This window comes from Falco punctatus, assembly GCF_963210335.1.
Source record: "Falco punctatus genome assembly, chromosome: 4".
NCBI classification, from domain to species: domain Eukaryota; kingdom Metazoa; phylum Chordata; class Aves; order Falconiformes; family Falconidae; genus Falco; species Falco punctatus.
The window spans coordinates 80,084,994-80,108,473 of NC_137583.1; the positions used below are offsets into that span (position 1 = coordinate 80,084,994).

The window sequence follows — 23,480 nt, forward strand, 5'->3', positions numbered from 1 at the left end:
TGGAATATTAAGCTTAATCCAGAAGAGCTCCACTGTTGCTGAAGCATACTGTTTAAGCTACATGAGCCGGTGAATGCAGCTACATGACTCTTTTGACTGCTGGGGCAAGCACCTAGGCTTCAGGATTAGGATGTCTATTGCTATGTACAATATACATCATACCTAGCTGCCTGACCACTGCATGCTGTGCTTGGTGGTGGAAATATTTATTTGGCAAGATACTCTAAATTTGAGGATCCCATTTTAATTTTGTCCAGTATCCCCTACTCATTGTCAGCGCAAGTTCAGGTTATTAAATTGTAGAATATGTAAAAACTTGAGAATTCTTTACTCCAGCTGCCAGGCCAGCTATGAAAGATTTAATGGGAATCAGGTAAGGTTTGAGTCTTTTTTATCCTCACCGTGTAAATGTTGCATGGCACTCTAGATCACCTTTAAACATGCAGCTGTTGTAGCCTGGGCCATTAGTCAGCTCCTGACCTTATTCCCCTCTTCCTGGGGAGAATATAAAATGATAAATTGTATATTGAATGATATTGAATAATAAAAGCAAACAATTGCCAGGGCCCTGGATAAAGAGCAGGTCAGGTGGTGGTTCTTCACTACCTGTCCATGCATCCATGCAAAAGACTTTTTTCATATTCAGATGTGCCACCAGCATAAAACAGCTCCCGGAAATTTTGTCTCTCCTTATTTAGGGGAGAGAGATATTAAAATGCTTACTTTGTTACATTGCATAACACAAAAAGTGCCAGGGTCCCTTCTCCAATGCTGAATAACAATTTATCAAACAACTCTTTCCAGTGATGCAGGCCTTTAATTTTCATACATCAAAATTAAATTAGATTTAAGATGGGACATCTTCTGAAACCCTTTTCCTGTCTGAAGGTGTAAGACAAGCTTTGTTCAGGTACAATAATGTGAGGTGAGATATAAAATATTACGAACTTAAACTAATATAAACAGTTACTAACACTGAAATCATTAAGAGAAAGCATATCAACTTAAAATACATACAGTTCAAAAATGATTCATATTTGTAAAACATTCAAATAATGAAAAATATATATGTTAATCTTTAAAGAATGCCATTATGAGGCTATGTAGAAAGAAGGAATGCTATTTTCAAAATTAATCATAAACTTGTTTTTATTTCACACTACTGCACTAATTCAAACTTGTCATGAATAGTCTAAATGCAGAACAGGGTGCATCAGACCTTCTTCTGCAGTTATGCTGCTAATGCTTTTTTATTTTGAGTAATAATTTAAACCAACTGGAATTTAAACCAACTGCTTTTGTTTTTACTCTCAGTTTAATTCTCACTGCATCCTAATAGGCCAAGCAGCCACGGTATGTGTAATGAACAACTTCATTTGTCAAATACATGTAGAAACTGATGAACATAAACAGAGAAAGCTCCTGAACTAAAACCAAGAATGTGATGTAACTGATGTAAAAATTGACGCAGCTCCATGTGCCTATTCTGTCACATGTATATTGCTCATTTTTTTCTGGAATAATTCCCAAACCTACATGGGCTTTTATAAAAGGGAGGGAGAGATATGATCTGCATGTGCAGAAAACTGCTTCGGTGATTCCTGGTCATTTTAAGCACACTGTCTCCATTGCAGGGATGAATTTTCCTCCCTTCAGCTTCCAGAACGCTAGGAAGTTAAATCAGTTTGATGCATCATGAAGATAAGAACATCTGAAGCAAATTATCCCCTTAATTTTCTATGAAAATTCCACAGACTACCACGAGATGTAAGTGGTACTAAAGTAGGAAGTTTGAAATTTGGATGAAATTCCATTTTCTTCCTGTTGATGAGTTCTGCTATTCTCCTGCTCTCAGTCTAGAAAAAAAAAAAAAGAAAAAAGAAAAAAGAAAAAAAAATAATGAGGAAGTCATATAAGAATCAACCCTATTTTTAAACAGCTGGGACCAAAATCTTTATTCAGACACACTTGTGTCACCCCATTAAATTCCAGCCGTGACACCACTGGTAGAGAAAGAATGGCACTCAGATTTTTCACCATTAATCTGTTTTCATTACCTTCTCAGCAGTTTGTTTCATTTGCCTGCAGTAGGGAAACTAAAATTAGAAAACATTTCATGTTCATAGTTAGTTTGCTTCCAATGTGAAAAAAAAACAAGTCTATAAATTTGTTTATTGGGTTGTGTCTTACGCAGTTCCCTTGTAAAGTTGTCTTTACATTATAGTGATGAACTGTAAATGGCACAGTGCATTATTTTGTCCAAAGTAATTTAAATTAATGACCCTAGAAATATTATTTGAGGTGTCTAAGTTATAAAGCATCGCCAATAGTCATATTACCAGCAAAAATTCTCCTCTCCTTTGTAATGTATGCATTGCCATGTGTTAATAAACTATTTTCTGATCATCTTCCGAACTTGCTGTCTCTTGCAGAAATTCCACATGCCAGTCTTGTATCAGCTGCAGTAGCAAATGCACATCAGGTAAATGCTGATAGCAAACCAACAAAAGTTTGAATGCATTGGTTTTGCCTTTATTTGCATACTGAAGTTCTCATTTCACATCACCTAAAGTAATACTGATTCTGACTGAAAAGAAAATAGAAAAAAAAAAAAAAAAGAGCAAGTCGAAGTATGGTGATTTCATTGGCTCTTCAGCTTGTAACTGTGAGAATAACAATAGCTTAGAAAATTTACAAATTACTTTTTAGTTTCATTTACACGAAACTTTAAAAAAGGAGAAAAGGAAAAAAATTTAGAAAACTTTTCTAGTTTCAATAAATGTTGCTCTGGATGCTAAAAATAGATTTGCTGATCAAGAATGGAAGGGGGTGTATTTTCTTGCATTGTGCTGGGTCATGTCACTCTTACTAAGAAAGCGTTAAGCTTTACAAACCCTAGATAGTAGTATTTTGAAATTATTAAAAAAACCACACCAAAGTTCATCCAAGCCAGATGGCACCAGAATTAACACACATTTGGAAAACATGCCATCATAATGGTATCCAGAGACATGATTAAGAAGCTTAGAGATCAGAGGAGATGAAATGATTTGAGCTTCATAGGAACTTCACATGACTAAATACTGATGCCAAGACAACTTCTAAAGAAAAGTGGATGGATTGTGAAAACATGAAAGCATGAAGTCAACCAACTTCTGGATTTCAAAAGAGGGGACTGAAGAGTATTCTTCTGTATGAAGTAATACAAAAAACCTACTGTAGCAATGATGCAAGTAAACACCTATTTTTTTGAGTTCTCACAGACTTGCTGTGCTTCACTTTGTCCTGGAGAAGAGGTTTCCTACCTCATACAGCTGCTTTCATAGTAAGGCTGGCCAATGAGTAGAAACAATAACTTCATGTGCGCTTGCACATATTTAATCTTTTTCAATAACTCATTTTCTGTTCTAAATACCTTTTTAAAATCCCTGTAATAACTTTTCAACCTCTTCTTCTGACAAAGTATTACAGTTCAATCAGCATTAAACATACATTTGCTTAGTTTTAAAGGTCATTCAATAGTCACACACCAAACTAGCTTTAAAAGTAAAGCACAGCTTGAAAATAGATCTGAAATGTATTTTGCCAGATGACATTTGGCTATAAATCCTATGCAAAATTTAAATTATTCTTTTAATATCAGGCACACCCTTCTAATTTCTTAAAGGCAGTTAGATATTTTATACTCATGAGGAACATTCTTTATTGCATGCAACTAACATAAATCCTACTTACTGGCTATACTAAAAACACAACTGAAAGAAATACATTACAACATGCTGCAAGGAGTGTACATTCACGTGCTAAAACTATGGAAGAATGTAATTCTTTCTATCCTAGCTAGGCAGAATTAATTTCAGATTTGATCATTCTGCTGCGTATCAGGATCACTGATAAGGAGTCACAGAATAACTGCATTAACAGAAATCTGACAGTGGCAAGCACAAAGCTGTATTGCAAAAAATACCAGACAATTCTGTACGTGGCTTGAGAGGTGGGCCCATGTAAACCTCATAAGGTTCAACAAGGCCAAGTGCAAAGTCCTGCACCTGGGTCAGGGCAATCCCAAGCACAAATACAGGCTGGGCAGAGAATGGATTGAGAGCAGCCCTGAGGAGAAGGACTTTGGAGTGTATTGGCAGATGAGAAGCTCAACACGGCCCAGCAACGTGTGCTTACAGCCCAGAGAGCCAACGGAATCCCAGGCTGCATCAAAAGAAGCGTGGCCAGCAGGTCAAGGGAGGTGATTCTGCCCCTCTGCTCTGCTCTGCTCTGGTGAGACCCCACCTGGAGTGCTGCGTTCAGCTCTGGGGCCCCCAACATAAGGAGGACATGGACCTGTTGGACCTAGTCCAGAGGGGAGGTCCATGAAGATGCTCAGAGGGTTCGAGCACCCCTCCTGTGAAGACCAGCTGAGAAAGTTGGGGTTGTTCAGCCTGGAGAAGAGAAGGCTCTGGGGAGACCTTCTAGCAGCCTTCCAGTACCTAAAGGGGGTCTACAAGAAAGCTGGAGAGGGACTTTTTACGAGGGCATGTGGTGATAGGACGAGTGTAATGGCTTTAAACTGAAAGAGGGTAGATTTAGATTGGGTATTAGGAGGACATACTCTACTGTGAGGGGGCTGAGGCACTGGAACAGGTTGCCCAGAGGAGCTGTGGGTGCCCCATCCCTGGAAGTGTTCAAGGCCAGGCTGGATGGGGCTTTGAGCAACCTGATGTAGTGGAAGGTGTCCCTGCCCATGGCAGGGGCCCTGGAACTAGTTGGTCTTTAAGGTCCCTTCCAACCCAAACCATTCTATGATTCTGTGATCACTGGGGGGGGGGAACAAAACCAAAAACCACAACACCAAAAAAACCAACCAGAAAGACCTGTCACAAACTGGGACATAGCAGCTTTATCTATCCTAGTTGAAACGTGAGCCAGCAGAATATCAGTCTCTTGCAGATAACACCCGCTCAAGAAAAATCACATGCCATGCTGCTAATGAAGGGCCTCAGTTTTCCTGTTAATGATGGAATTTTGTTGTTTCATAAAAGTTAACAGCCAAAGATGAACAATAGAAGCTAAAATCCTAAAAAATCCAGACTCCAATTGTTCTTCATGCTGTCTTCAGGGAATACCATCTTTGACTTCATGAAGAACAAAGAGGTAGAAGACTGAAAGAAGCTTTAAAGATGGTTGAATATTTTAATACAGATAGAACACTGTCAAGCTGCAAAAACAGTTCTCTTTCAGAAACAGTAAAGTACAAAACTGCAAAGAAACGTACTGGATACTGATAGACCACTACCAAGCAGTCCTAAACTAGGGGCAGGCATATGCTTTGGTTTTACGTGGGGAAAATGGTTGCTCTGTCCCTGAGGAAAACTCACAGTAGAAAAAAGTAATCATCAATTTAAGGCCTTGTAGAACTGGAATTTTAAGAAGAAAACCAATATATGTGATAACGAAAAAAGAAGCCACGTACTAACAAAGTGCATTTGTATGTTAAATTAAAAAAAAAAAAAAAAAAAACCAACCAAAAAAACCCCAAACAAAACAGAAAAAAACCCTAACTACTGAGGAAATAGCAACAGATCACAGAACTGAATTAGTAGGATAGGTCTATCAACCCTTAATTATAAAATATCAAAAATCGTGGAACTTGTAAGAGATTTGAACACACTGTCATACTACGAATAAAGTTGGGGCATTTCAATGCGTCTATCTCACAAAGCTGAAGATTTAAGCAAGTGCTTAATTTTTGCCCACCGAATAATTTAAGATTTACAGTAAGTTGGCCTAAAGCCTGTATAGGTGTGAAGGTTCAAAACCAAGAAAAACATCTGCAGTAAGAAATTAGTCCCATGGAACCAAAAAATAGGATAGTACATTTGTATGTTACTGGTTGAGTTGCTAAGTCATACAAAATATGCAGGTATTCTTCATTTGACTCAGGTTCTTTTTGGAAATTATGTAATATTTTTCAATTACCAATATTTCAAACATTAAAGATTGAGAAAAACCCAAAATCTTATGACATTTATTAGCTTTAAGTTTGGCAGGTAACAGCGACTATTGTCTGTTAACATTTAAAATAGGACAGATGCATACCCCTAAAAGGAGCAAGCATTCCCTCAAGATAATGGCCTCTATAAAGAAGATGGTTTTAACATGAAAAACTCAAAAGTTTTGTGTATTTTCTGCAGCAAGTTATGCTGCTCATATTTAAAGCTTTAAATAGCTTAAGTACTTGTTAAATATATTTTGAAGTATATCAAGGGCACACTTTTTACTTTAGCTTAAGTACCTTACATTAAAAAAAACATGAGCCTATACCCTCTTCAGCTGTGACCAAAAGGAATAACCTCGTCTCCCTTATGAGGAATCACATTTATTTCCTGGATATTGGTCTTTCTTAATGTCCAAGGAAACGATCTGCATTTGAAGACCATGGTAATCGTGGTCCTTTTGGATTTTACTGCTAACTAGCAAGTTATAACACTTCCCATTTTTTTACACTACATACTTTTTAAAACTGAAGAACAAAATGTTCTACTTCCTAAAAATATTTGGATCCATAAAGCAACCACAGTCCCCAAGGACACTTTCAGACTTTGCCCACCATTGTAATCATCTCTGTCACAAACCCATTTTCTTCTTCAGACTCTGTGAAAGCCTCCCAGTCCACAACTTCAGTATTTAATGATCTGAACTGCCACCAAATAACACACATACAGTTGACCTGTAAGACTCCTGTGAGACCCTATAAAATATGAAGCCTTTTCAAAGTTTGTTATTTTGCAAGTACCACAGAATAGTTTTTCTTCTCCAACAAAAGTTCTTGCTGCTCCGTTTCTTTGACTTTATTCCTTACTATTTATAACAACAGCTATGATTATCTACATTCAGAGTCCACTTGGACTGAAATGTATCAAGATATGAACAGCTGTACTCAGGCCAGAATTATATCCCTTACCCAAAGAAACACCGGATCTTCACAGAAAAGAAGAAAGAACCTACCATAAGTTATAAACTTATAAAGATACTTTCTTTTCTGTGTCCCCATAACAAGACTCTTACCACGTCCTGAAGGATGAGAATTTGCCTTTCCTGACAGCTATTTTTGTTCTTACATGAAAATCTGATTGTTTCCTAAACCCTGTACCCTATTCTGCTTACTGTGTGCTTCCATTCCTTAGAAGGGTGATCCACAGGAAATCTTGAATGTTTCTGGAATTTTATTTTTTAAAATATTTAAGATTTTCTTTTTGTTTATTAACAAACTGCTTATGACAAAAAAGAAAAAAAAAAAGACAAAAACCCCACCCAAACCAAACAAAACCATTTGCAGAGAGCTTGGCTTTCCCCCCTCAACCCCCACTCCCTCCAGCAACATATGGCAACATCTGCTGCCTTCGTGTCAGACAATGACTTGTTAGCATTGACTTTTCTGCTACCAGAACTTCTTAAAGTAGCAAGCAGAAAAATTCAGGTGCAAGTAAAAAAATTATATATGTATATTTACACGCATATAAATACATGCTTTCAAGTTATTGCAGTTTGGTATAGCGTGTGAATATCCAATTGTTTCTCTAAAGTTGACAGACTGAGTATAAAGCCCACCAAGACAACTTGCTTTCTTGTTGAGGAAACATGAATTGGCTTTTGCTTACTGTTTTACTGACCATATAACAAACTGTTAATAGGAGGATATTCTCTTTTTGCAAAATTAGAGAGTAGACACTTCAAGTTTCAGACATTTATTAAGCCTCCTCAAAACACTTTCAAACAGAAGACCAAGTGCAGCGTGAGGCAAGTTTGATTATTTCCTGGATGATTAAGCATGACAATTGTGCGGACGGCTTCCGGAAGACCTTTCTGTGCAGCTTACGGAGATGAGTGTGTTGTTCAGAAGTCAGGACGGTTCTTTTTCAGTTTACTGTAGTCTACATTAACCGAGTAGAACTAGGAAAGACAGAGGAAAAAAATGAGAAAGAAGCTCAACTATCCATTTTCCATGGTAATTACAAAAAAACATGGATCATGTGAACCCACATCTGGAAACTGAAACCATAGTTTGAGCCTGTACACTAGACAGTAATAATTAAAGTTACTGCTCTTCAAAGGTTTTTTTGTTATTACCTTCATTCTGCATACAGCATTAGAAGCTATGCATTTTAAGCAAGGCAGTGCTTGTGTCTACAACTAGAGAAAAACCCCAGTACCTCTTCTTTAATCCCCAGAATTAAAGGTCCATTCACAGCAAGTTCTTACAGTACTGCTGAGTTTATCCTTTTTGCCCTAAATCTATGTGCTCCTGTATACCAAAGGCAACCTAACTTGCCAAGTGACACAAAGCGTGGTGTATGTGAACAGACAGTGTCACAAGGGAATGTTTTGAGCAACGCTGTAAAAGCCAAGTTTGGTTTCAGCAGCTACATTTAGAACTGCAAGGTGTAACAAGGAGGAAGGAAAGTAAGAACAGATCCTTTCACATTCTCATTTTGTATCAATAAAGTTGGATCCCATTAAAAGCAATGCAAAACAGCCTAAATAGTCACTGAGGACAATGAAGCATACTTTGGCATTTCAGCCTGACATCAGGCATGAGATGCTAGTATTTCTTAATAAAAACTTGATTATTTTATTTATGCCCAAATTTAACTTTTTTAACTTCCTCAGATAAAACAAAACAGCCCATAGCACATTCAAATGACAGGTCTCTGTGCAACTCCTATAGTAATGACCAGGTCTTCAACTCTTTGGGAAAACTGAGGAGGTTGATATGACAAAGACAAGTTTACCAAAAAACCTATTTCATCAAAAGCTAAACTTTGTTATATCAAAGCTTTTTATTAAACAGACACCCTCAATTTAAGAGTATCTGCCTTTCCAATTCCCACAGTGCAGACCTGGAAAAAAAACAAACCCCAAAGATACACACACCCAAATATGGTAAAGCCCGAGACTGTTTTCATGCTAAGACAGAAGAGGAATGCTACACAAGGCATGCACTCTTTAAAAGAATTTCTGCTGCACATTAATGTTGAATTTGCTTTTTAGATATTTAGGAAACAGCAACATTCCAGAAGCAGCAATGAAAACAGAGTATTACGTTTCTTCTGGACCTTTAAGGGAACCACAACATATTTTAGTTTGGACTATGGGGTTTTTTTTGCTTATTTCAATGATTGGAATAGTAAGATATGGTACTAAACAGACACTGCCTTTGAAAACACAGTAGACTGGCTTTTTTAGTAGCCTGAGGATAACCTTAAAATATTCTTCACAGGAATCCACTAAAATACCACTTTAGTAAAACGTGATTTCTGTAAACTACTAACCTTTGTATGCTTCCTTATTAGTTCAATGAAATAAATATTACTTAAAGAACATTTCTATTGCATCCAGTTACTTACAACTGGTTTGTTTTCAAACAATTAACTGTAGAACTGAATTAGTGTTTAAGTTACACTGACGTTTTCCTGCTTTGCTTCTCATGAGTAAAGGCCAACAGTTTAGAGCTTAAAAAGCTTTAGTTCAGAACTTAGAAGGTTTTGTCCTTCTCCCTGTAGTTAGTTTATTTCCGAGTTTTATGAGCAAGTATATTCTTTCTTTCACATACAATTCCTCTTTTCCTCACAGTGCAATATAAGTGACTGCTTCTACAGATTCCTTTCACCCCATTATCAAGCAACTCTAGGAAAGTTTTAAATCTCCAGCTTGATGCTCTCCGCTCTGAGTTCTAGAGACAAACAAATGTTCCACAGAAGAGGAAATACATCACTCAGCTACTTTCTAATATATTCAAACATCCTAAACCAGTAGGCTACACCTTTGATATTATGTTTCCTAAAAATCTGTATTTTTCATTTTACCTTGTACTGGTCGCTGGGAGACAGTTTGTTCCAAGGTTCTGGATTATTCGTCTTGTCCCAGCTATTGAAAGAAATGCAAGAGATGAGACATATCAACAGATCAACAGAGTCATGCTATCTTTAAAATGAATAAAATCTGTATGTGTACTGTGGTGGTTAGGCCATGGAAAGTCACCCAATCAAGTAAGTTTCCCCAGAAAGACACAGCCCCTTGTTAGAAATCTCCAAATCAAGGAAATCTCCAAATCAAGGAAATCTCCAAATCAAGGAAATCTCCAAATCAAGGAAATCTCCAAATCAAGGAAATCTCCAAATCAAGGAAATCTCCAAATCAAGGAAATCTCCAAATCAAGGAAATCTCCAAATCAAGGAAATCTCCAAATCAAGGAAATCTCCAAATGCTCAGTGCCAGTGATACTGGAGCAAGACATTAAGGCCTCCAGAAACATAAAGACCAGGGCTGCAAAGTTTACTTTAATATAGGCAGAAAGAGAACTGGGTGCTGTGAATTATTTTTATACATACCAGACATCAGGGTTGAACATTGCCAAACGCATGAGGTACAGGCCTGCGCCAACACCTCCAGACCCAATGATCAAAAACAGAGGTATCAACTAGAACAACAAAGTAAAAATTACACGTCACACCACAATATAACAAAGCAGCATTGTTACATAGCACTTCTGACTACAGCGATGACAAACCAAAGAACACACTCACATACTTTGAGCCACAATGCATGGCACTCTCAAACCCTGACACAAGCTCCCTGTGTGCGGGACATCCCTGTGGTCTGAGAGGGACTAGCAGCTACGAAGAGACAGATATGAAAAAAACATTGCTGCATGCACAGCAACCAAACGTCCTGTAACATCATGTTTCTGAAAAACAAACATCAATCACTCCGCTGCCCAAAACAGCCCCTACCATCCGCACCCCTGATCATAAAGTAAGAAAGTGGGAGTGGGGGCCTGTAAGGGAAGAGATGAGCAAGAAGGAAAGAGACGCCTTGAGCCTTGCTGCTGCGGCAAGAGACAGCGCCGCACGTCCTAGCGGCGAGGGACCTGACCGTGCCTCGCCCACCAGCCCCGAGCCGCCCACACGCCGCCAGCCCCGGCCCCAGGGGCCAGGCAGCCAAAGGCAAAGGAAAACGAAAAGCGATGAGGGGTGCGCCCGGCGGGGCCGGGGTCACCGGCCGCCCGCAGGGGAAGACGCGAAAGAGGGGGGTGGGGGGGTACGGCTCGCCAGGGCCGAGGCACGGCAGCCCCCGCGCCGCCGGGTACTCACGCTGGGGTGCTTCCTGGCGTGGTTGACCATAACGCGAAACATGGCGGCAGCGGGCAAAGCTCTCGCTCTCTACCAAGCTCCCCAGCCCGTCCTCCCCCTTCGGCTGCCGAGGCCCAATGTCACTGAGGCCCCCGGCGCGGCAGGTGCCCGCCGCCGCAGCCCGGATGTAGCAGCTCCTGCGTTCGCCTGTTCGCCCTCCGCCGCCGCAGCCCCAGCCGGCGCCCCGCCGCGGCGCTGAGCGCCGACACCGCCGAGCACCCGGGCGACGCAGCTGCTGCGTTACCGCCGCCCGCGGCCGGCCCGCCGCTCAGGGAGCAGGCACCTGGCGGGGCAGCCCGGCCCGCTGCGCTCGGGCAGCTGAGCAGGCGCCAACGCCGCCTCGCCCCGCCTGCGGCTGAGGGCGGCGGGTGGCGCGGCGGCGGGCAGGGCGCGAGGGCTGAGGGCGGCCGGCGCCTCAGGGCCGCCTGCCCGCGCCGGGGCCGTGCTGGCACAGGGCCCTCCTGGCACGCCGCCTTCGGGCCTCTGCCAGGCAGGCGGGGGGCAGAAGCCGCCGCAGCCTTCCCGAGAGGCGCCTGCCCCCTGCGCTGCGGCACTGGCACCGGCGCTGCCGCGAGGGTGTGCGGCCGCCTGTCGCCCGCGGCCGCCATCTCCTCCTCTAACGAGGCAGGCCTCCTTGTGGAGGTCTGGCTTTACCATTGCCCCGGTTAGAGTTGAGGGGGTGGTTTAAAAGTGAGGTGAGAGTCAGGGTTTCATTGTCGTGGAAAGGGTTGAAATTCATCATAAAACGGCCAAGTGATTTTCAGCTACAGTCAGGGTGGCAGAAGTTGGGTGCTTACGCAGGATTGAGAGACACCTTTGATTCCCAGTTTCAATGAACACATGACATGCAGTGAAAAATTGACTTTGGCAGAGAGGTTTGTAATGAAATGTTACATATTTTGGCCAAGGTTGGATTGGATTTCATTATTTTTCTTGTTAGGTAGCTCTAAATAAGTAACGGGGCACTTAAACTCTCCTAATACTAAGCGTGACCAAGTGCTGCCCAGGTTTGGTCTCCATTGCTGTGTGTGCTGTTCCATACACAATGGGGAACCTCATGCCAGCTGTTGGGTAGGGTCACCAGCAACTTAGGTGCATGATTTCTTTCACAAAAGGTGACCCAGAAAGTAAGTTTGTACCCAATCATTAAGAAATCCATTTTTAGGTAGAGGGAATATCAGCATGCTACTAATGTAAGACAAAAGAGTCCCTTTCCTAGACTGGAAGCAGAATAGCTTTACATGTATGCTAATGGTCTCTGTGGATGTATATCAAAGGAAAAATCTGAAGTAAAAGATAAAGAAATGGCAGAGAATACATGTATGTAAGCAAACAGATGTCTTTTATTTCCTTACCAGTTCAGACTGGATTCTGCTTGTTTTCAAGAACTGTCTCAAATTGGGCCTGTCACAATACATTCTAAAAAGATCATATTCCTTGCTTATCATTCCATAATCCAGCCTGTTTCAGTTTGTCAGAGCCGGTTTAATCTGGCTAACAGATAGGTAACCGTGGACAAGACAAAAATGCTGGCAGTTGACCATATTCAGTAATTTGTACAGATATACCTGACGAGTCATAGGATGACACCAGAAAAATAGTAACGCTCTTTTCTTTGGAGCAATGCAGTTGTTCAAGAATCTGTTAACCATTTCAGTATACACTATATGGTGGGGACAGTATTTTTCCATTTTTTCTAAATGAAAAGAACAATTTGCCCATGCAGTTAAAGGTATTGAAAATAATAGTATTGCTGCCATTTCTTTTATGAGAGAGAAATAACTGAAACCTCCATGAATGACTTGGTAGGTTACACTGCTCACTCTCTACAAGTACAATAGTTGAACTTTTCATCATATATTTGGATCGCAGGAAATCCTCGTTGCTGAAACGGCTGTACGATAACCAGGAAGAGACCAAAGGGTAGATGGATAGCCAGTAACCATGTGGGGATGCTCAGCAGAACCTGCCTCAGACCAAAACAGTTTGCTTTCTTCTGTGCATCCAACATAAAACTAAGTGGCAGAAATTCAGAGACTTTGAGCAGCCTGTTTCTACAATACTAAAGGAAGACCATCAGGGATAAATTATTTCCACTATGTGTGTCTTGGGCACCAATTTTTAGGAAATACATCATGTTTTTTTAATTCTTCTCAATCTATATATTTATTTCCTGGCTTCTTGTGCTTTTATTAATTTAAACAGAGGAATAGTACCGCATCAATTTGCAAAATCTGTCACGCATTTTAAGGACTTTCATTAATTTTACCCATCAGCTTGTATTGCCTGGGCCTGTATGGCTCAGCTGGTTCTTTGTTCATATACATGCCTTATTATTTATGTTACTTGGATTTGTGTGTGTATTAATGAATTTTACAGTCAAAAAAAATTAAGGTCTGAAAACAAGCAGAAAACAGTCTTTTTTCATTATAGTTTTAGAGATCAGGAGTTAATAGTCTTCAAGTACACCCAGTGCAAGCATTGCTAAAAATGCAATCACTCCATTTCTTGGCTTGGTGGAATTCTGTGTATAGACTCCAGTGACCTCATGGTGTCTTGATGGTGGATCCATGCTTCCTAGAAATACCTACTTAGCTGCCATGTTTGTGTGCTTAAACTATGCTATAGTTGTATAAATTGTATATGTTAATTTATAGTAATGTTGTCAATATGTTAGCCATACTTGAAAACTTAACATTTTTCTGTTACTCATTAAGAATCCATCCATTCCCTTAAAGAGAGTGAACACTAGGTAAAAGTAGAGAATTTTACCACTCTTTTATCTGTCGCTTAGCTGCTCAGGCTGAAAGTAAACACATTTATTTCCTCTTAAAGTTTGGTGTCTTTGTGTTCACACCTGACAATTAAATTTATGATGCTTTAGTTGGACTAGTCACTTCTTTTATTCTGAGTAAAGTTATTTTTGTGTAGTTTTCTGCTTTTTAAATAAGTGAATCCATAAATCCTTCAGATATTTTTGCAAGGTTTTGTGATGAACCGATCCATTAAGAAGTAAGGGGATAGATTTGCAGTAGTGCTCAGCACTGCTGCAAATCAAGTCCTCAGGTTATTCCAGTGCTTTATCATTTATTTTTTCCTCTTTCATTTTGTTCTCCTGCACAGCCTTACCTTGTGCCTTATGTCTCTCACTTGCCCTTCTTTGATTGCTATCATACCTTGTTCCTATCCTTGGGCTTATTTGAGCTTTTGGTTTCAGAATAATTTCTTCTATTCCAGATGCTTTGTTTTTGTGTGTGGTGGCCTTCCTGTTTCCAAAGCCTTTCTTCCCTAAACCTTTCCTGTTATTATGAATCGTATATCCACAGATTTCTAGTCTGTTTAATATCATTTATGGTGTGCTTCATTTTATATAATCATGCCTGATCTCCTTGAAGGAATACAAAGTCATCATAAAATCAGAGGTTATCTGAAGAATTGCATTCTTAAGGTTTGACAGAATCAGTTGATTAAAAAAATAAATAAATAACAGAGACATAATTAGTTACTCTGAAGTTATATATTTTGATTGGAGGAAAATAGGAAGGAAAGACTCCTTGGTTTGGAGGTGTTCCAGTTGGTCACAGATCAAGGAACTAACTTCATTGTGAATTGTTGTAGACCATCAGGACATGTCTCTGTTAATCAGAGAAATGTATAAGCTGAGGATTTTCTGTAGAACATACTAGTTTTGATAAAAGACAAAGACTTCTACAAGTAATTCTTAGCAGAGAAAATGAATTCTAGGAGAGCAAAATGTATTCAAAAACTTTGAAAAAAAATAAAAATGGAAATATAAACACTGGCTTACATGCAACAAATACACAGCGATATTTGTGATTTAAATTTTTTTTCAATTTCTTCTTGTTCCCATTTGTATGTCTGTTCCCTGTGTTCTAAGTCCTTCTATTCCTTTCTCTGCACTTTTTTTTTTTTTTTTTTTTTTTTTTTTTGGCGGGGGTGGGGAGGGCCAACAGCAGAACAGTATATATGTATCCATACTTCTGCCAAACCCATTCGGAGTAGTCCATTCACATCTTCTTTAAAGTCTGACTTACATTTGGTTTTAACACTTGAAATGGAGTGGCTGCATACTCTATTCTTGCATCCCTGGCCTAAGAGCATTAAGGGAATTTAGGAGATTGAGGTGCATGTGGAGGGAGGGGCATTAACATTGCCATACAGCATCTTGTGATAGAATCTTCCATTAAGTGTAAACACTGTAAATACCATGACAGTTCTGGAAAGAATATCTAAGACTTTCAATATGTTACAGTTAGTTAAGTCAAATCTTATGTTTACAAACAAAAAATCTGAAAGACAAAATAATGGCTATAGACCAGAGGTGTTTATAAACTGCAAGAAAATATGTGAAGCATTTAAAAGGTGAAAGGAAAACAGTTACTGGAAGTCTTGGATACTAATAAATAACACAAGCTATGACAAAGAAGAAATGAATAACAAATGGTACCAAAATATATGGTATAGAAATATTCTACTTCTCATTTATGCCTATCAAAAGTTTGGGTTGATAAAGGTTCTTTTCTCCATACATCAATCAAAAATGTACAATAATCTTAGTGTTATAAATAGATCATTATTTTATTAAAAAATATGGAATTTCAGTTGGAATGAGTTTATATAAAGACACATTATGCAGCGTAAGCTGCTAAGCAACCATACAAGGAAAATTTGTTAAATAGGGGTGCTAGTGGTATGGAAAAGAAAAAACTTGGCAACAGTGGTTGTATGTCCTATTACTAAGGAAAGAATAATTTTCTAGAGCAGGGTTCCTCAAACTTTTTAACCAGGGGGCCAGCACGCTGATGAAGTGGCAGGCAGTCATCTGCGGCTGCTTGGTTTCCCCCCCCAAACCCCGGGGGGGGGGGGGGGGGGGGGGGCGGGGAGCGGGGGGGTTCTGTAAATATGAGGGGCCAGATTGAGGACCCTGGGGGGCCGTAGTTTGAGGACCCCTCTTCTAGAGTCTATAGTCTGCTCAGCAAGTCGGTAATATTCTATCAAGGCAGAACAGAAAAAGGGGGGTTTAGATCATTTGCATTTATATATATATATATATATATATATATAATGTATATATAACTGATGATTATTCATTTATATTACAAATACAAATTGTATCCTGGGTTTTTACAGTGCTATTTATACACTTAAAGATACTAGCCCTAATGTACAGAACTTCTGTAATATTACACTTTTTATTAAGTGTAGTTACATAGAGTGCTGTAGCATTAAATTAATGATAATGACTTTAAAGCAAGTAAATTGTTACTTTAAAATAAAGATTTTTATTTTAAAATAAAAATAAATACACTTTTTACACATTACCAGTAATAAAATGAACCAAGGATTTTCTTAATCTTTCTTTCCTTAAGCATCTTCTGGCAAAATGTGGATATATGTACAATTATTTTAAATTTTTTCCTTGAACATAATTTTTATAAAATCCCAGTTCCTCAACTGTCATAAATTGTTATTGGGTAAACTACATAAAAAAATCTAGAGAGATGTTCTTTGTTTGTGTATATAGAGTATAAGAAGGATCATTGGGCAGGACATTTCTTAGCATAAAAATGCTCTTACGCATTCCTTGCATATAAAACCTGTTGAAGTGTATATTTCACAGGGAAGCAGGTGGCTATATGGGTTGTTCATAATGGAATATTGATGATTTTTACCTGTCAGTTAACAGATTCAAATCTGGCTCAGTTCAATCTATTTAGAGATTTTGGAGCAGCATGGGCTGAGACAGTAGGAAGCACCTCAGGTAACAGATCCCACAGGAGCAAACAGTAAAGCAGCTGTCAACAGCAAGAGTTCTTCTTAGTCTATTGAAAATAAAACATTTCAGTTGAAAGACTTCTGTTGTTATGGGAGAAAACCAGAAATAGAGATGTGTAAGAGTAATATGACATTCCAAAATACATGAAAATATTCAGGTTTCAAGTACCAACATTTATAAAATGTATGTTTTTTGTTAAAATGCAGTATCATTCTGTGACTATTAGAACAGAAAAGAAAGAGAATGACATGGCAAAAGCTGAAAATCAGATACTTCAAAGGAACTAAATAGTGGTCCGTGCTTACTGTTTAGGTTCCAGAGTGCAAATAAAACAGCTGGTCTTTATCTTAAAAATATATTTTGTTTTAAATTATATAATCTGCCAAAAGTTACAGTGGAGAAGTACAGGCTCCACACAGCTTGCACCTGACTGGCAGGCTTGAACCTAACCAGAAAACCACAAGAAGTTGCTGGAATGTTCCCCCTAAAAACTACGCTGATTCAGTACCCTTCTACTTACCATGTCTTTCCTGTGATTGCATCCATAAATGGTAAGCTGCTCTTGTGTTTGATTTGAAAAAACATCTGAACTCTATAAATAACAGTTTAACGGCTCAATAGGAAGTCAGAATCTTCACTAAAAATAAACAGGACTAGTACCTGGCACTATTTCTAACTAGGTGCTGCTTCAACTATTTAACAATTTGTTAGACACAAAACTACTTCTGTTTCTTATGCCTGTAATTGTCTTAAGGTTTTTGATCTTTCATCTTAATATGGGAGGTTAAAGAATGCTTTTTAGGTTTTGCTATGGAGTAAGGAGAAGCACACTTGAATAATGCTTTCGACCGTTCTGTGCTGTTTCTTTTACATATGTTGGGGAAGAAATAGATAGTCCTTACAAGTCCTCTGTTCTGATGTTCAAAATTTAAGTTAGCCTTTGATTAATCTTTTGTTTGCTTATAGTTTATCTAAGTTTACTCAAATCTCAGCAGGTATTTTTTATGCTGGGAATCTACACCAACTGAGACAAGTAATGAATTTCCAGGGCTGGCATGACGATCAGATTCATGCTACCATAAAATGATTGTATTTCACCAGCTGTTGGCTAGTTATTTATAAAAAATTTGATCAGAGTTTGCTCTCTGAATAAAGCTGTTCTCCTATACAGGAAAAGGATAATTTGGTATTGACAGCCCTTTCCAGGACATACTGATGCTTAGGAGAAACTGATACAGCTGCTGCAGGAGTGACTCAAGCAGACAGTCTGGAAACAGAGCAAGCTGCTTATAAGCAGCTTCTGAAATGTAAAAAGAGAAGGTAAAAAAAAAAGGTATAATTGACTATGCAACAGTTGTAAGGAATGATGTATGAGACCTCACGTTCGCTATGTATTCCAAACATTTAAGAGAACAATATAATGTTAACAAAGAAATATGAAAACAGCATATGTTTACAAAGTATAGTCTTATTGCTGCGGCGTTATCTGCACACACTGTGCCAACAAAGGATTACACAGTTAGAAAACTATAAATAGATTTTGTATTCTAATTTATTTTCCCGTATTTTTTCTTTAATACAGAATGTCAGTATTTTAATGGACAACAATTTATAGAAAGAATAAGGCTTCCAAATCTAACCCTATCAATAAGCCAAAACTTGTTCTCATTTAAGACAGTGATAGAGCCTTTAGAGAACAGGATGAGACATAATTCTGATCAAGCTATTTTCCACAAACCTAGGTTGGAGAAAATCTCATCCATCTTCCACTAATGTGAGTCGTACACTTTTGTTGTCTTCATGGAAAGGATAAAGAGTGATTCTTGCAGTTTATGAACAGGACAGATACTGCTATTTTGGAAGTAAGAATGTCATTCATGTACTTTCCAGAGAAAACATTATTTGCCTCTCTTTTCCACTGTAGTTTTTGGAGGAAGGTTAATGCTTGCAAAGTAGAAAGGTTTACCAAATAGAAATTGCAAAAGAGTGTTTTGCAGGTACTTTAGAAATCCAGTATGTTTTATGCATTGCAGCATGAAGAGACACATCAATCCAGCTCCTAATACCAGATGACAGAACTATTATTGGTTACTTTAGGAGTCTTTGAATTATGTTGCTGATCCTGACACTGTTGGGTAAAAGAGCTATCTGAAAAGCATGAATGCAGAGTATGCTTTGCTTGTGTTTCAGTGAATGACAGTGTAGGGTGGCAGTACATTTCACAAAACTTTAGAAATGCAGAAGTTGGGTTTAGTTTAAGCAAGTCTCCCTTCTGAAATCAGTAGAAAGATACAGGCATCTCCCAGAGGCAATCTGAAATAGAGCTAGAATAAATCACTCTTTCAGGATGTCATTGTTGGCCCTTGCCAAAATCTCTGGAGATACCAGCTGATGCACAGGGCTAGACTTCAGCTGCATTTCAGAAGATCTTACTGGATAAACCTCATGCTTTCATTATCCTGCAGAGCAAACCCAAGATACCTGCAGTATCCTGGTATGAACCTGGTAAGACCTGAACAGCTTGTGCAGAACATCTAATAATACCTGTTTCTTGGTATTCTCGCATGGTTCACACTGTGCAAAAACATTAGTCTTAGGGTTCCTCCTACATGGACTACAATGTCAGACACTGCAAGGGCTGATCAGTTTTGTAAGCAGCCTGATTATGCAGACAGTGGCATTTGTAATAGAGGATAAACTACTGATATCTTGGCAGTGGTTTAAACATTTCAAGGCTTTGCCTCCTGAAGTACAATTTAGGCATAAACAAAATCTGCGTGGAATAGCATAGTGCCAGGTTCTTGTGAAGAAGCAAGTAGTGGATCTCCAAACCATCACCCTTTTACAATTACAGTATCTCCAATTATAACATTCACTTGAATCATTAGTACTTGGTGCAAATAATTTCTAGCACAGCAGAATATGAAATTCAGTCACAGCTTGCCTCCTTTCTGAGTATTGGCCACTAAACATATATACTATACTCACTCTGCTTGGGAGTAAGAAGACCATGTTTCAGCCTGGATGCAGATTAAGTGCTGCATAGTACTCCAACTCATCTGTGACGCATTTTGAGAAACGCCATTTTTTGTCTGTACATGCATTTTCCTAGAATAGTACAAAACTCAGCATTCTAAGAATACAAGTGTCCCATGAACTCTCATAAATAAATCACAAAATCTTTATCAAAAAGTGCATGAAAAAGTAATTGCTTTGGCTACTCTATAGAGTTCTACTTGTGGGGTTTTTTGGAAACTTCTGCTCTGTTAAAAATGGTGTGATGTACCACCTATCAAAAAGTAGTATTCCCATATGATCCTTTCTTTACAGTTTCATTTAAATGTAGGGAATTCTATTAGTGAATTTATGGGAGAATGATAATATGTTTTGATGTGTGACTGAGCCCATTCTTGTCCTTTGAAGGGTATACACAGGCTATCTTTAAGACTTACATTGTGTGATTGCATTAAGTGCATACCTGTAATAAGACTTCTGAGCAGGAATTTCTTCTTTTATTTGAACAACAGAAGCTAGACTGAAGTGAAAATTATGTCAAGGAGAATATCTTGACATTTTTTCTTATATCTACTAAGACATCAAAAATTTTATTTGAGAACCAGCAGAACATAAGGTTTAATAAATTTAATTTTATTAAATTAAAAGCTTCATAAAGTATTTTAATTTTTTTCTGTGAAATACAGTTTTCATCTTACATAGTACAAGAAATCAGATTAAAGACAATAGAATGTTCTGTTTGTTTACTTGTTTCAGAACATCCTTTGTCCAAAAAAGTTGACTACCGACTTTCCCTAACCCATTTATCTGACTGCCTTACAAGCTTATACATTTTGAGACGTTACTCCATTGATGCTGTCTCTGCCTATCTGTTTTTCCTCTTTGGGTTGCCCTGAAGAAACACCTCCTTCAGGCTGCCATCCCTATTTACGATGACATAAGCAGAACACTAACACTTGTGTGAAAGAGCTGTCTTAAGGAACACATGTAGTACTACTAAAGTGTTCAGGCACCCAATACTCGTCTTTTCTCTATGGAATGCAGAACAGATGTAGATAAAATGAATAAATCTTAAAATTGTTATCTTTTGCAAGCATAATTTCAAATGCTGGAGCTCTGAAAAGCAATAGCCGTAACAAAAATATGTCTTATAGGGGATACGTTTCACACAAGCATTCCACAGCAGAATCATTGCTTATTAAAAAAAAAAAAAATCCTGTAAGGAGGCCAGTCTAGAGCTGAACTTTTTTTTAAAAAAAAATGGTAAAATAAAGTGTGTTTAAAAGAACAATGTCTTATCAAATGTGGATTCAGTATATTTGTTTGTAGGGTAAAATGAGCTTTGATTACAACTTGGCCAAACTGAAATGACTCATGATTTAAAATCAGGAAATTCCAGTGCAGTGAGGTTTAAATGAAGTAATCCACACTGCATTTTCTAAAGAAACAGATGAGGACGGTGGGAATTTTTGCTTCCTGTCTCTGCTCCTCCATTTAATCTGGGAGGGGAGGAAGCATGATTTTCAAGGTCTTAGTTCTTTTAAATCACCTTGCTGGTATACTGTTTCATGGCCACAGAATCTGGAAGAGAGAGAAGAGTCATTTAAGGGGCAACTGAAGAGACTGTGTACTGTGGATTCCCCGAATCTTTTTTTCTGTAAAGCCACCTTGAGTCACAGAATACGAGTAATAGTAGTGAGAACACAGGTATGGTTTTATTACATGGAACAGTAAAGGATGTAGTGATTTACTAAGGCCAAGGTTACACCGTAAGTCAAACGTGCTACTGGGAGAGACAGTTTTATCCCATAGCCCTTGGCTACTCATGTGCCAGCACCAGGTCACCTAAAGCTGTGGAAAAGAGACGAAACAAAAAAAAATATATCTGGCTCAATTCCAGCTTATTGCTAATGCTAATTGCTACAGGATGTGATTGCAAAAAGCAACCAGGAGAAGCAAATGGGAGATGGGCGATGGGGCTGTAACCTCTCAGTGCAGGCCTCACTTATCTGATCGCGTAGCCACAACTGGCTCCATGTTCACGCCTGATCTGCCATGGACTGCTGGTGGGCTGGGCAGTCATGCCTGCTTTTTCCTCTCCCCATGTATTCCTGTCCCGGTGTCCCTGCCCCTGGTTTGCACTGCATCAATTGGTCTTAGAGCCACAGGGCTTCTTGGCAGGTTAGATTTCTGTCAGATCAGAATCTGGCTCACTGTATAGTTGGGTAATGGCAAAATTTGATACAGGTATTGAGAACGGAAGATGGCAGATTTCATGTGAAACTGCACCCTACCATCACAGTGATAGGGAGACATCATTGTGGTCAGACATTCTCGTTAAAAATAGAAAAAAGTATAATCATGTCAACATAATTGAAAATAACTTTTCTATTTTAATTTTTACAGCATTTCCCAATTTTTACAAATATTTAAAGCAATCTGGAAATTGATTCCATTCTGTGTTTGCAGAGAAAAATCCTAATTGCCTCATGTTTTTGTTTGTGTTTTCTTTCCCTTTCCAGTATAAGTATTGAAGGGACTGCGTTTAATCCAGGGTCTCTTATTTGTCCCCTTCTCCTCATCTGGGAGTGGGAAGAGGAGGGGAATGAAGAAGGGGATACCAGTCCTTTCACAATGAACTAAAAAAGAAAAATAAAGCTTTTGAGACATTTAAGAGGGCAAAGAAAGGTACAACTTCAACACCAGAATGTTGTTCCTGCTAAATTTTGGAGACTGTAACAAAAAAGATCTTCTCAAAGCTCCTCTATTATTTTCTAAAAATAGGCTATTTTCTGTTAAATAATTTAAACAGGGGGTTTCTGCTGTTTCTCCCTATAATTGTCACAGCTTAATACACATACTTAATCTGTATAAGCATAAAAATGATCATTGCTATAGGATGATATTTAATGTCCAAATAGCTTCTTGGAAGATGGAGTAGAATCTTGTAGCTAGAAGTCTATTCCATGTTTGGGACTGGTGATGCTCATGTTTCTTGAGGATTTCTGGTGTACGGACCATCAAAATTACAGTAGGTTCCCTCTCCACTCACTGCCACTAAACCCTCCAAAAATGAGTACTGGCAAGCTAGATTTTGAATAATGTAGAAATAAGAATAATAAAAAAAAGTCAAGTGTTTCTCTTTTTCACATGGGACAGGTCATCACTCTGAATGTTTGGCTCAGCAATATGACAACATGGAAGAAAATCTGCTTATTCTTCAGAAGTCCTGCAGGTGCAGGATTTTATTCCAGTTCTTAAGAAATACTTGAAATTGAGACTCACCTGTAAAATATTAAATTAGCACTATTATTTCTTAAACATGTATACCTTGAAATATTAATTTCACAGCAGCATATAAACCAGAATTACACAGAGACTTCTGAAGGTCCAGTTCTAACAGGGACTGTTCTGGAAGCTCTACCATCACTTAGGAAGGTAAACTCTCTTTCCCTGACCTGCAAAATCAGTTTGCCTCACCA

The 23,480-nt window shown here is 38.6% G+C and overlaps 1 protein-coding gene across 1 annotated transcript; it reads right to left on the reverse strand.

Moving 5' to 3' along the window:
- Nucleotides 1-7,726: 7,726 nt before the first annotated feature.
- NDUFA4 (NDUFA4 mitochondrial complex associated) lies at nt 7,727-11,307 on the reverse strand. Its single transcript, XM_080382683.1, has 4 exons — nt 11,148-11,307; nt 10,386-10,474; nt 9,861-9,921; nt 7,727-7,947 (listed from the first exon to the last, which is right to left on the reverse strand). Exons 1-4 carry the CDS (start codon nt 11,187-11,189, stop codon nt 7,891-7,893), a joined length of 249 nt encoding a protein of 82 aa, XP_080238809.1. The 5' UTR covers nt 11,190-11,307; the 3' UTR covers nt 7,727-7,890.
- Between the last annotated feature and the right edge of the window lie 12,173 nt (nt 11,308-23,480).

Excerpts from the sequence above, each read along its gene's own strand:
- NDUFA4 (XM_080382683.1), bottom strand. The coding sequence starts at position 11,189 with ATGTTTCGCGTTATGGTCAACCACGCCAGGAAGCACCCCAGC. Across the intron at positions 10,475-11,147 it reads ACGCCAGGAAGCACCCCAGC|TTGATACCTCTGTTTTTGAT; the intron begins GTGAGTACCCGG and ends TTGTTGTTCTAG. Across the intron at positions 7,948-9,860 it reads CTCCCAGCGACCAGTACAAG|TTCTACTCGGTTAATGTAGA; the intron begins GTAAAATGAAAA and ends TGTCTTTCCTAG.